The sequence below is a fragment of the Cataglyphis hispanica genome, chromosome 1 (assembly GCF_021464435.1).
Source record: "Cataglyphis hispanica isolate Lineage 1 chromosome 1, ULB_Chis1_1.0, whole genome shotgun sequence".
Taxonomy (NCBI): Eukaryota; Metazoa; Arthropoda; class Insecta; order Hymenoptera; family Formicidae; genus Cataglyphis; species Cataglyphis hispanica.
In genome coordinates, this window is record NC_065954.1 from 11,620,303 (window position 1) to 11,635,728 (window position 15,426).

Consider the following 15,426-nt stretch of genomic DNA (forward strand, 5'->3'; position numbering starts at 1 on the left):
TATATATATATATATTGTTTTGTACAGCATTTATTGCATTGTTGCATTCAAGACTGAAAGAATATTTCGGATAATGACATAAATGCTTGAAATGATCATAATGCATTTTTTATTATATAAATATTTTGAAATAGAGAAAAGTTTTGTGTAAGAATATATCTTAGACTATATTTTTTCTCTTTAAAGTGTACTTTCCAATATTTTATATTTTTTGAATTTATATTTTCTTTTTTCCTTTTGATTTAGCTTCGATTGCATTATACTTTTGTTGCCCGCATAATTAACACGCTCTATGCTAATTGCGCAGGCAATTAACAATTGCGTTATTTAATTTCACGTTTATTCCTGACTAGAAGTTTACGTAGATACCTATTTAAGAATAAATCGATTCAAAAGTATATTTTTTATCTACAAACTAAAATTCTCCCCCCCCCTCTCTCTCTCTCTCTCTCTCTCTCTCTCTTTAAGTATTTTAAATAATTTTGATTTTGTGCGCAGAAAAGCAACTTACACTGCATAAATGAATGGTGTCTTCAATAATCAGTCAAAAAAAAAAATAAATATTTTGCCGAAACAACTCAAATGTTCATATATGGTTGTAATTTTTCAATCGCTTTAAGAAAATCATTCGCACAGGCCGGTCTTAGAAAGATGCCGATGCCATGACAAGATGCGAATCATGCTCCTCGCTGACAGGTGTCGATGGAGCCTCAGTAATCGGTGTCGGTGGATCACCACTGCTACATTGATGATCTATTGTTCCTATTGCATAAAAAATGTTTTATGACAATTTCGTAAAATTTAATTTTTTATTTTGCCTTATCAGTAATAATACTACATTTTTACATATTTTACATATTCTATATTTTTAATTACAGTGAACTAGTTATATTTATTGTTCTATTTTTTACTTACATATGATATATAACTTGTTATATTAATAATGTAAATTATATACTTGCTTATAATATAAACAATTAACTTGTATAAATTCTCACATATTTATCAAGTATTGCTATAAACTTTTAACGTGTATAAGAATCTTTTCAATATTAAAGCTCTTACCTGTATCATCTCTTACCTGTAAATGAATTGGAACGGCTTCGATCCGGCCAACAGATCCTGCAGAGCGGTTTCAGTAATCGAAATCTTGGTCGTGGTACTCGTAGAAGTACATAAATATACGGATCCAAGGTGAAGTGAATGCATAAAAGAATATCGGCTACGATTTGGAAGATCTGAATAAATTTCCGTATAGTGGTTGCCGTTTGTGGTAACCGCATCGCGAATTGAGCCAGCGGAATAGAAATCTACAAGCAGAAAAAAAAAAAAAAGAAAAAAATGTATAATTTTTAAAAAAAGATTGATAATTATAAATTGAGCATTGTTAAAAAAATATATGTTATAGAAAAACATTTTCATGAGTAGACGAGAGTATTTATACATGCAACTTTGTATTATTAAATCTTTTCTTTCGTCTAGATTTTTATAAATAAAATAAAATAGAATCTTTTATCTTCTATCTTATTAATATATTATATTTTTATATTATTAAGTGTAATCCAAAGAAAAAAAATGTTACAATATCTTTCTGATACAATCGTAGAAAAATTATTTGCTGACTCGTATTCTTTTTAGAACCAAATGATTCTTCCAAACACAAAACTTTCCGTCATCCAATAAAATTGTCAACAGGATGAAATCAAATCAGATACAACCAGAATATTGACTCGCGGATGTTTCGATGGCTCGTACGTGAAACTATTTTCAAATATTCATTATTCATCCTTGCTGACCTTCGTCGCTTTTAAAACGGAAACGCACGATTTTTCTACTGATATAAATAATTATTATTATTTCCGGTGAAAAGATTTCTCTTGTAAATCACTTAATTTATTTAAAAATGCGTTCCATGTGTTATTGTTTTTTTCCTCACACAATTTTATCATAAATTTAAGCTGCAGTCACAAACTTACCATATGTGGCATCCAGCAGATAACGAATGAAATCGATAATACAGCCATAAGTCGCGCAAATGCCTTTTCCTCAATCGTAGCAACTTCCACTCGATTTGGAGGTCCAGCTATGGTTAGCAAAGGTTTTGCTCGCGATGAGGCTCTGCAGATTCGTCTGAGAGAACCCGCGCGGCGACTTATTCTACTCAAAGCTCTAGAGACTGCCAAATTGCACCAGACAATGGATAAACATAAGAGTGTACCTATTAATTAAACAATCATTAGAATAATGAGGATAATACAAAAATTATCCTTTAACATTTGAGTTTTATTTAGAAATAAAATCATAATTCTGTAATTTTACATTTATTTAACATAATACATAAATATATATATATATATATATATACACTTTTACATTTTTAAATAAATTTTTAATGAGATAGTATATAATATATATATATATATATATATATATATATATATATATATATATTAATAAATTTTAATAAGAGTACATTTACACTATTATTTATAGTTTACTTACCGAAAACGAACCATACATAAGCATAAGCGATGTCGCTCGGCTCTGTAGCTTCCCTATAGCGGACGCAACGCTCGCTTTTGTAATACAATCCGAAACCCATAACAGGCAGACTGGTCATCGCTAGTGCGACCAGCCAAAGTGCCAACATACAACGCACAATTACCGGATACGTCACCTGCTGGAAGATACATGCGTGTCATCTATTAAGATATCGAAACACCACGATGCGAGTATCGATTTCTTGTTTTCGTGCTGCGATTACAAATTAAAGAACTTCAAGGAAGCTCAATTGATTCTATAGAGCAACATGTGATAAAATAATATTTTCCTTTAAACTTTAAAATGCTTTGAATTTTGGTGGAAATAAAGTCTGAGCACGATACGATAATTTATATGACAGATAAGTTTTAAACAGCGTTGCTAAAATTGACAATTTTTCTATTTTAGAGTTTATAAATATTTATTAACTTCTCCATTTCTAGTGTTTATAAATATTTAAAAATATAATTTTTTTCTTAATAAAAGATTTTAATTTAAGATTTCTTTAGAAGTTGCTTGAAAAAATCTTGTATACTCTGTATATTTTCATGCTTCAAATTTCTATCCCAGATCTCGTATTACTATTTTCTCTTTTTAATTATCACTAGTACCTTTATAAACACAGCTAAGTTTTGCGTGCAAGATTTTTTTTTTCTAAAGGAAACTTTCAAGATATTGAATTTATTATCTCCCAATAGTCGCGTCATTACTTCTTCTATGTTACATGATCTCGATTAGGATTTATGCGCTCGCCTACTTTCCGCTTTTCAGAGACTCTTCGGCAAGATTAGAAGAAAAAAAAATGTGTGATCTAATAAATCTAATAAATACGAAAAAAGGAACACTCCAGTTTTGTCACTCCATACTTTCACATGCAAATCTCTCATTTAATCATGTTATATGCAATAATATATGAGAATATGAATGCAATGTTTGTTAAATAAATCTATTTTAATACACGAGACGTACATACATTTGCGCTTTGCTTCGACTAGCTGTGACCTTCCGGACATTTCGAGAGCATATTGTTAGGTAGTTTCTCTAAATTTTTGCGAAATTTTCAAGAATGATTATACGCTTTAGAGATCCGCAAAATTAATATCCCGAATTAAATCGTGTCTTTAAGAACGGTCAGAGAAATTAAATGATTATAGATAAATTTTTTTTTACGGATTTACATCAGCTATATTGTTAATTTTTATATTAGATAATATCGGAAAAATTGGAAATAATATATATTATAATCGAAAATATTATCTTTCTCATTAATTTGTCAAAATTAATCATATATTTATTTGCAAGAGATTAATATTTTATTTATGCACGCTATTTTATTTATGCACTTAACACGCAAGTTCTAAATTTCTAGATTTTTTTACAGTAATATTTATGTATATTTCAGAATTAATATATACAAGTCTCAAAATAATGTTAAAATTACTTATTTTAATTTCTTTTAAATATTTTAAATATTTTTAAACATAGTATAAAATAAAATTTAATTTAGGCAACACAATACATTGTAAATTTTTTTGATAATTTAATAAAAATCTTTCTTTGACTATTTAATAAAAGCTTAACGTATTATTGTAATATCCTTTAGAAAAATATATGTAGACAAAGTAATATCGTGGATATTACATCGTAGAAAGAGGAAGTAATAAACTTCTTGGCGACACAATGTGTTTGTTCCTATAAGTGGTATTGATTACCGATTAAGAAACGTGCTGTGTTGAAAATTACAGTTTAATCTATTTTTGGAAATGATGCGTACCCTGTACATTGATAATTATCAAGTTTGACAAAAATTACATTGAAATAAATATTTAGATATTTATAGCGTTATATTAAAAATCAAATAAAATAAATTTAAAATTTAATATAAGTTTGAACTATTAATTACCTTAACTATCTTTATCTTTTTGTCTGATAAATTTGTAATAAATTTGTATTATGAATATAATATTTGTTAAATACGTTCGTTAATTTATTATGAATACACCTATTAAATCAATATGGGTTGCAAATTATTATGCAATTTATTTTCAAACATGATATTATCGAGAAAAATATCTAACAAGTTTTTTTCTAGAACTAACAAGTTTTTTTCTAGTAAAGGTAATATTTGGTATGCGACATGACAACAATATTAATCATCTCCAATTGATTACAATCTTGGGTGCTGCTTCCGAAGATGATCATAGTGTAAATTGACGTTTTATTATTAGAGTACGAAAGACGTCAATCTTATCTATCATATATTGCGATCAATACTTTCTTAATTAGTGTTTCTATAAAAAAATATTTAATCCGTTTATTTATTAAAACTTGGCAATTTGAATTTCTTATAGTTTTTCCATATTAATAAATAATATAATTTATGAAAATAGTTCCTACTCAGGTTTGTCAATCAACTTTAAAAATTCTTTATGCTTCATGCTTTATGCTCTTCATCATAATATATGGTTGTTCTATAAATATCGTAGAATTTTAAAGTGCTTCTACGGCACATGGCGTATAAATTTTCTTACACGCTCGAGCTTTTCTCAGGTCGTTCGCATAAAGCAAAAACGAATTACAACATACAGTTTACTTTGGCAATGTGCGTAGTCACGTTAACTTTAGATTCGTTATTAAAAGAATCCATTTTTGCAATACCTAATTACAAAATTTCTCTGTTTACTTAATTTCTTCTATATAAAAAGAAATAATAATTTACTTTATTATTTTACTTTCTAATTTAATTTTATAATATAAAACAAATATTAACAAAATAAAAGATTTCTGGAAAAATAATATTTTAAAGAGAAGGAGATATTTAATTCCGAATTAATATATAAAATATAAATTTTAACAGATTATCAGAATTTTCTAATCTAATGATCATTAAAAATTACTCAAGAAACATCATAAATATGCGCTAACCACTTTTCGTGAACGTTCAATGACAAAGAACAAATTACCTTTGCAAACTTCCGCATAATTAATTTTGACGAGGATTACGTTGATCACGATATTATCTTAAAACTAGGCTCACCTTTTGATAAACGAAGGGTCTGGTCAAGGCCAACCACCTCTCTGCTGCCATGACAATAGCGACGCAACCACTAAAGAGGCCGAAAAGTCGCCAAACCACACGTAGAGAGCAAAAAATTCTCATGGACATCACATTACCTATATAAATAGTGACGTACATTTGTACCAACATCCCCAACAATGCCACAAGATCGTTGGTTGCTAGACAACGCAGCATCAGCAAGTGCTTACGGTTTCTCCTCTGAAATAAAACGATCCCAAAAGAGATAATGTAGCACTCTAATTTATTATTGCTAAAAGGCTCACGAAATGTATGTCAGAGCAAGAAACGTATAAAATATATTTTTGTTATATATATAGTATTTTTCATATATTTATTTTAAGAATTATTAAAAAATGTTATTAGTAAATTTACAATTGTAAAAATTGTTAATTGTTAATTGTTAATTGTAAAATGTCCAGTGCTTTACAATTTGTATTTATTTGCTTATTGTAATAATTTTTTAATTTATAAAATAATTTAAAATAATTGAAAGTAATTTAAAATAAAAGTTATATTCATTAAAGTATTTTAGAAAAGCTTAAAAGTTTTAATAACAAAAACTTCAACTTCCTGTCGCCAGAATTGAGTTTATGAAAAATTGATTTTCAAAGTTTATAAGACAACAACCAAACTATTTATTACAAAAGTTTAAGAATTACTTATATCATAATTAATTAAAGGAAAGGAAAAATTTTTACATGTCTATTATTTACAATAAATATTATTTTATTAATTGAAAAAAAGCAAATTATATTGTACTTTATATTTAATAATAATATGATTATTTTGTATAATAATGTAAATTATAATTTATGCAAAATATAAAGCATTTTATTATTTAATTATTATATAAATATATAAATAGGAAAATCATCTCTTTCGTTGAATTACCTTATCTCGATGAAAGAGGATGACCAGAGCAGACACATTGCCGATGACACCGGTTATGTAGACGAGAGTCAGTACAACTTGAGAAACTAAAGTCACGTGTCTCTTCGGTACAACGCTCGCTATTGCATCGGGCATCATCGTCGTCTTAGTAAATAAAGTTGACAAAGTATAATTTTGCAAGTTATCCGCTATCATGATTACAATTTTTCTAATACGTTTCGTGCAGTTTAAAAATTTAATTCCACTTAATGTTTGCTTGTTTAAATTCGTCGAAAAACTGATCTTAATAGCGTAAAACGCAATTCGCAATACAACGTCTTGACGTCATTGTTTGCCAACTGGCTTACATCAATTGTTATAATTTGACATAAATGTCACTTCCCTTTGGATATCGATTATCTCATCAGCTATTATTTTTCCTCTAAACTTATACACAATAGTTTAGAAGTTAGCATTGATCATAGTTCCATCATTTGACATATATATTTTTCTTCTTTTCTTGCTTTTGTTTTTCGATTAATGTAGATCACGATAAATTCAAGGATAGATTCACGATAGATCAAGATACACTTCTCTTGTCGCACAAAGCATGCGAGTCATTTATATTTATACAGATGGAGACTCAAGACAGAAGTAAAACTTATCCGGAACTCTAACTAGCTCTATGCTCTATAAAGCAAACCAATGATTTAAAGATTTCTTACATGTAATATTAAATAATTCAAGATAGAAACTTATCATTAGTTTTATATTGAAAAAATATCATCATCAGTTTTATATCGAAAAAATATCTTTTTTAACGAAATAGATAAGAAATATAAAAAAATTACATTTGCGTTAAATTCATAACAGTGGCTAACTGCGGAAATATTAAAAAATAATTAAAATAATAAATTGTGAAGAGAAAAGATATCAAAATATTAAAAAATACTTTAAATTATTAATATTACGACTAGTTGAAAACTATAGAAAATTATATAGCATTTAAAAATTTTTAACTTTCTTAATCTGGATGCTGACAATAAAAATTACGAAAAACTTTGCAAAATCTTTTCTTGCATTTTACTATTCATCTGAAATTTTTATAGAATCGTCTTTCACAGTTAACAATTTTGAATAAACTTATTCACAATAAATTATCTATTGTTGGAAACAGATAAAAATCTTGAAACTATGACTTGACAGTTGATATGTCTTGAGATTTTTGAAATTCAGATTTTGATGCAGCAAAAATTACGAACTCAGAAAATCACGATCGTTTTTCGAGTAGATTCGATATTCGAACCTTTTCTAGTCGATCACTGTCTTGTGATACTTAGGATTCTCTCAAACAAGACCTGACACGATTTCACCTAAATCGTATTGTAGTCTATCGATCAAGATTGTCGATCTGATCTTTGTATCGATAAAAAACGCCGATCACTCGTCGCAGTAATTCTGGAGACTCGACGAACGACGAAATAAACCTGCGAATTTTCCGATCAAAGATAAACACAGAGATCTTGAATTAAAGATTTTTATAATATCTTGAAGGGTGTCAAGAGTATTCCTTCGATGAACGGAGTCGCTGTCTGACTGATTGGAAACACGCGGTCGGATCTAGTTTTGTTTACTGCTATAGGATGATTCGAACGCAGCGGCGCCTGCGCGGAGTCATCAGCAAATCTCATCGATCATTTATTGCTAAATTTATCAGTGATATTAGTGATGCAATGTATGGTGCACAATTAATTAATTTTTAAAAATATGATTAATTTTCTTGTAAAAAAATGTTATATATCATTCTAATTTTGTAGATAAATATATGTGGTTATGTTTAAAATTTGAATATAAACCGAGATTTTTATACTGTATTTTACGAAAATTATATGAACTACTAAATTATTATCAAATTATACAAATAAAATGATGAGCAAGTTGTGATTGGAATGTATTTTAAATGTATTTTGCAATTTGTGTAATATTTCATAATATTAATATTTATTATTGCATTAGTAATAATAGTTAAAAATAATTTTATACCTCTGCAGATAAATTAATGATATCAAGAGAATACATTTGCTTTTTGGTGCAACGATTCGCGCAAATGTTAATTCGCTGCCATGTGGGTGATTATGAATAATGCATGCTACATGTGCTTTTCGTATACAAGACAGCACACTGATTGATAAATAATTTCAAGCACGGGAACGATAATGCGCTAAACAAACGCTCTGCCCCTTCAAGGATACAAGAACATAATGAAATGCATTTCCAGCAAAGAATGCCGATAAACTTTGCATTTGTCAAGATCTCGATTTGTTCCAATGATTGTGACAAAAATAGAGAATTATCAAATTTGATTATCAGCCAAGAATCAAATCGATGAATGCATTAATGTAAAAAAATTTATCGTTGAAATGCAGTCAGACGAATAAATGCATAAAAAATGGAGATCGATGCAATTGTGTCGCTACGTTAAGATTGTGAATGCGTTTGATATACGTTGAGAGGTGAACGAACTATTATACATTTATCGGTTATATCAAATTTAGTCTCAGTGGGCATCTAGATTTTAATATAAATGTCAAAAAAAATTTGCTTTATTTGAATATATTTTCAAATAGAATAATTTTATTTATTTGTGTTGTGCCAGTAAGAAAAAAGAAAAATAATAACATAATTCATTAATAATGTTGCTTATAATCTTAATACTTAAAAGCCGGAAGTATATACTATATAAACAAGGAATGTGTTCTGTAAATTGCGAAGAAGGAAAATTATTACGCGGAGAACAAAGCGACTATTGTTGGTATTGGTTAAGGGGAAGGTTTTTCTCTTTAATGTATGAATGCACTGACTAACTCGAATCACGTGGTTTATGAGAGTCACGAGTATTGACCTGAATACTCTGAATTGATTATTGCACTAATGAAATTAAAATGATACAAAGTCGACAATTATATAAATCCGGGAAATGGTAAAAGATTTTATCACTTTGAAGAGCTGTGACTGAAGTCCAATATGTCAAGTATAACCATTTTGATTTATAAGACGAATACTGAAAAAATGGTAAGTCTTAAAAATCATTCTACTAAGTTTTTTCTCACGTTTTACAATTTTTTATTTACTTATACATAAATAAATTTTTAGATAGACTTTTACACTTTTTTTACTTGTATATTTCTTTTTATGGTCTTCCAAATACTATCACTTCTTTATTGTTTTAATCATTGTTCCATTCTCTCATATTTATTTAGCTCGTTAGATACCAGAAACATATTGACAGTTTTTAATACGACAACATATTTCATTGCAACATGAATCACTACGTCTCTCTGCCATTTGCAAGATAATTATAAACTAAATACGTATTTGTGTTCTGCGAGATTTTGCGCAACTTACATGAAAACATCATGCAGTACGAGCCAATGTAAATAATATCATTTATACTGAGAAGTATTAACCATTTTATCGTTGTTATTACAGAGATTTCGGCGTCATTGCATCAGCCAACTAATTTTTCGATAAAACAAATATTGATTCTAAAATATTATATCTTGAAGCAGTAAAGAATAAAACATCATATTATTATTATTCAATTTTTACATAAGATAAATTAAAAAGAAATAAGAAATAGATCGAAATGAAAATGGTATCTTTTATACAATAAAATTTATTTAAGAATGTATGTGTCATATGTTAAAACATTGACAAAAACATATATACTACTGATAACGCATCAAAACGCATTCCTTCGCAACACGAACAAATCATCTGTATTCTCTCGAGCCAGGATGCACTGTTTAAAACGAAGGCCCATCTCTACATGGTGAGCCATAAACATACAATAGCCAATACCGAAGAAGCTAACGAGGAAATTAATTTAAATAATGCAGTAGCGCGATTAGCGCCATTCTTGCATAACGATTATTCGAATTGTAATGCACATGACGACTTTGCAATTCGGTGAGATTTCCTTCTTATTGATGCCACAAGCCAAGCCAACCGACGGTTTCTGAGATTTTAATCCGATATAAAACTATATATATATATATATATATATATATATATATATATATATATATATTATAATAAATATATTATAAAAAAAAAATATGATGCATTTTAATAAAACACATTAATAATCTAACCTCGGTTTTATGAGAAAAGCCCAAAATGGGCCAAAACGTTTGGTTTTATGAACTTTTCATATTTTAACATACTATAATTTGTTTACTCCCAAATTATTGCGTCCTGGCTCCAATTATTACCTTTATTATTATTTTTTAATTGATTTTATCTTTTGGGCTTTTTTAATTGTTGTTTTAATTTTATTTTACACATTAATAAATTCATATTTTTCATATTCAATATTTCAATACATTATTTTCGTATTTCTGATCCATAATTATGAATACAGCACGGACACACACCAAATGCGAAGGTTTTACCAGTAGCATTGAGAAGTGGATGTGGCTATATAGTTCCAAGCGTTTGTAAAATGGATGTAGAGACGCTGCTGAGGCGGCCTTTAAATGACTTATAAAAGAGGCCCTGTGGCCGCTTTCAGGGGCTGCACTCTGGGAAAGTCTAGCATTAAATTTTAATAATATTGAATAAGAAATTTCAATAATATCAAGTAAGAAAACTTCTGATCGATATAAGGATTAATCAAATATAAAAAATATCAGAAATGTAATCAATCTTTTAATAAGAAAAATATAAAATATTGATCTATTTTTTCATCCCTAGTTTAGCTCTAATTTCAATATTTGGGGTGGCGCTAATATCCGGATGCCACATTTTTTTTTGCTGCTTCATAAAACACATCTCTCAGCAAAGAAGTGTAAAGAAGAGACACTACTAATTCATCAGCCGCAAATGCGATAATAAAATTATCTTCGATAAATATCTCGATAATTGAACAATTATCAAAATTAAAATTATGGCTACATTGGAGAAAATAAAAGTTCAGATAAAATTTTATTTTTCTAATCAATTTAATCACAAAACTAGATTCTATATATTATTAAACTGAAAAAGAATTTTAGAATATAAAATAATGGAAATAAAGAGAATTAAGAAATAACGCGTTTTTTTAAAACCGTTAGTATGTTACAAAAAAAAGTGTTTTTCTCCCCAAAAATATACTCATTAATACATTTATTCTTTTTGATAACTGTAATAAACTTTTTGATAATTCTGATGATAATATCTCAATTTTTGTATGTAACAAAAATAATACGATGACGGCAACGAGGACGCACTAATGTGCGTTCAACGCATTAAATGCGCGTGCCACATATGAGCCATTTGCGGCTCGTGACAATGCTGTGTTGACACCAACGCGAAAGCGCGAAAACCATTCGCGGCACGATGACACCGCTGACGATGCGATAAGTCGTCCGCGGCACGATGACAGCACCAACGATGCGACGAGCCGTCCGCGGCGCGAAGACGGCAACGATGACGCACTAATGTGCGTCCGACGCATTAAATGCGTATGCCACATATGAGCCATTGTGCGACTCGTGGCAATGTTGTGTTGACACCGCGACGCGAAAACTGTCCGCAGCACGATGACAGCAACGACGACGTTAGACACTTGATTTTCCCCTTCACGGTAAACCTTTAAGATGCTTAGGACCTTAAGGCACTGTCCAGGTACTTAAGTCCTCTCACTCCGTCAAGATTGCGCCCAAGGAGAGTTATATGTAGATAATTTTGTAATATAATATACATAATTTGGAATATGTTTAATTTTATAATAGCGTAAATAATGTATATGATTTAGAATATATTTATTTCATAATAAAATTATCTACATCTCTTTTTTCTCTCGATTAGAAAAGATGTAGATATAATTTTCAAAATTAAGTAATATATATATATTATATTATACAATAATTTAAATAAAGTCTTATACACTATTAAAGAAACAAAGAAAAAAGAGCGAACAATGTATTTTGAAAATAGATAACAAATAAAAATAAATTATTTATCGCGCATACCATTGCTCCGTCTATAATCGGATGCTTGTCAAGATCTTTTTTTTCCCTCATTCTACTCTTGCTGTTTCCTCGACATTCACACTCACTTGCAAAACCACAGTTAATTATGAATAGTCGAATATACGACGACCACAGGATACTTTGCATCGACACTCTCGCGGAACAATCATACGAGACAGACACACTCTATTATATCGTAAAGAAGAACAAGAAAAATACGATTTTTTTGATGTTTACAAATGTCAAAATTATGCATCACCCGTTAGAGCAATGCTATCTCTATTGTTGAATTATTTTTTTAATCCTTATTTTTAAATGTCAATTAATTATTAATTATAATAATTATAATAATAATAAGCTAATTATATTTTATTATTTGTTGCGTTTAGAAAAGGAATTCATCTCGCACTACTTTAGTGTTTGAGTGTCACTGTACGAATGATAACGAGGCCGTAAGCCACAGTAAACGTAAACAATAGCGAATGTTTACATTGCCAAGGCCGAATACCATGTTATTGTTAATTTGCTGCCGAAATATTTTTCATACTTTGACGTATATATATATAAACGAAATATTAAATTACACAGGAATTTTAAATTATAAATCAATTATTAAAACAACGATTAATATATCACGCAATACATGGATGGAACATTGCGTTACTAATACATGAATTCCTTTCCTATAAGAGAACCGCGCAAACCAGAAAATTCTGATTACCGCCGAGTTTTTCTACAATTTGCAATTAAACTATTAATGCGCCAAATAGACTAGATAAAAAGATTTATTCTGCTGCATCTGGGTAAATTCTAAGCTGCATGATAAAAAGATTGAGATAATTAAATAATCACTCACAGCCAAATATATTTTAGATAAGCAGCGATAACCTCTCTCGATTAATTCGTTATAGTTCCCACGATAATTCTTGATGATCCTTGATGTTTCTTGATGTTCCTTGATGTTCCGCGCAATAAAATAATTGAATCGCAGATTCAATTAACTTAATGATAACTTTTGTGATATATTAATTGCTTATTAAATAAATGATTTATAATTTAAAATACTTGTTTAACTTAATATTCCTCTTGTATAAACATCATAATATACAAAATATTTTTCACTGCAAATTATCAATAACATGATATTCGGTCTTGGCGATACAAACATTGGCGCGCTATTGTTAACGTATTACTTATAGCTTATCATTCGCATGATGACTTGAACGATGATACAGTAGCTCGAGACGCTTTGTCAAATTCTTTTCCTGAGTTTTTTGATGAGTTAATATATTTTCATTCACTCCAATAACGTGAAGAAATGAATTACATAAAGAAATAGTAGAAGTTGTGTATTATATGAAGAAATAGATATTGTCAATCAATAATATTTTTTAAGCAGTACTTTAATTATTCAATTTCAGATTATTATAAATAAAATCATATAATTTTCTTTTCATAAATTGATTCTATCATGCATACTTTTATGCATTAGAAGAGATAATGTCATTGAAAAATTAAAAATAGATATTTAGTAATTTATTTAATATAATTTATAAGATATTTATTTATTTACTAATTTAATTTATTTACTAATTTAATTATAGTGCTATATATTTCTGAAATATAGAGTATGAAATATTTCATAAAATATTTTGTTTGTGTGATGATTTCATGAAAATATCGGTTTGATCATAGATTAGTTTATGTAAAGAGAGAGAGAGAGAGAGAGAGAGAGAGAAAGAGAAAATATATATAACTTATTAAATAACTTACTAAATATATATAACTATCTAAAAAAATCATTTTTAAATTTTCTCATATAAATATAAAATTTTACATACTATTTTATACTATTATATACATAATTAAAATAATCACTTTGTTAAAAAAAAATTATCATCAAATGACATTAAAAATTATTATTTTCAAAAACTCTATGATCTCTAAAAAATTTTGTTTATCATGATATTTATTTCTTCATATAAGTTCTTTCTCACTGAGTTTTTTATTCAATCCAATAAATTTATTTTTACTTTTTTTAAAAGCAAGAAAGACTTGCAAAAATGGTCAAGTTAGAAAAAGAAAAAATAAATAACTGAATTATTTGAAAGTAGCTTTTTAATAGAACATTCGTAAGTGAAAAAAATAAATATAAAACATTCAAATACTGTTAGAAAGTTTCTTACGTTTTACATATGTATAAAAATATTAAGGATACTTGAGAGTAAATCAATGTTATTTCTCAATAGTCCTTGAAATGGAGCAATCTCAAATTGCAATTTTGTTTTTGATCTTTTTTCTTTTCCAATAAAATTAGTTTATCCAAACAATCGTCAAAAGATCCGTACATCTATACATTTGTAATTTTATAATACACAAAATAATAAGAATTTTACACTTAAATAAATTATAATATTTTTATAAAATGTTAAATGTGTGGAAAATGAATAAAACAAAACAAAAAAAAGAAAATAAAGGAAAATTATATTATCTTAATGACAAATTAGATAAAGTTATAAATTATAAAAAGTTATAATTCTATAAAGTTTTAAATTATATTAAGATTTATATATAAAGTTTTTTAGTTCCTTTTTTAAATATAATGTGTGAAATTGTTTTATATATTAACATGAACAAAAATGATGTAATTATATTTTATTATGTAAAAAAATAATTTAAAAAAATAAAAATTTATAAAATTTTCTTTGACAGATAAAAAAATTTTTTTTTCAGCGATTTTCCTATTGGTCGTCCATATTATTACATCACAATTTAATTAGAATAAGAAACATATTAATTATATTAATCTTTTTTTAAGAAATGCAGTTTGATATTTTGTAAAAAGTAAAACCTGACTCTCCTACTCTTGACCTTGGCGTGGTCAAATACATTATTTTATTAACTTTTAGAATCAAACTGAAC

The 15,426-nt window shown here is 27.8% G+C and overlaps 1 protein-coding gene across 4 annotated transcripts; it reads right to left on the reverse strand.

Moving 5' to 3' along the window:
* Positions 1-30: 30 nt before the first annotated feature.
* LOC126850747 (prostaglandin E2 receptor EP3 subtype) lies at positions 31-8,074 on the reverse strand. 4 transcript variants are annotated; one of them, XM_050594056.1, is made up of 7 exons: positions 7,864-8,074; positions 6,512-7,180; positions 5,579-5,818; positions 2,503-2,680; positions 1,977-2,218; positions 1,082-1,310; positions 31-762 (listed from the first exon to the last, which is right to left on the reverse strand). In XM_050594056.1, exons 2-7 carry the CDS (start codon positions 6,704-6,706, stop codon positions 644-646), a joined length of 1,203 nt encoding a protein of 400 aa, XP_050450013.1. In that variant the 5' UTR covers positions 6,707-7,180; positions 7,864-8,074; the 3' UTR covers positions 31-643. The 4 variants fall into 4 exon arrangements, with proteins under 4 accessions (XP_050450013.1, XP_050450003.1, XP_050449996.1 ...); XM_050594046.1 differs by having other exon boundaries at positions 7,797-8,074; XM_050594039.1 differs by having other exon boundaries at positions 7,753-8,074.
* Positions 8,075-15,426: the final 7,352 nt, after the last annotated feature.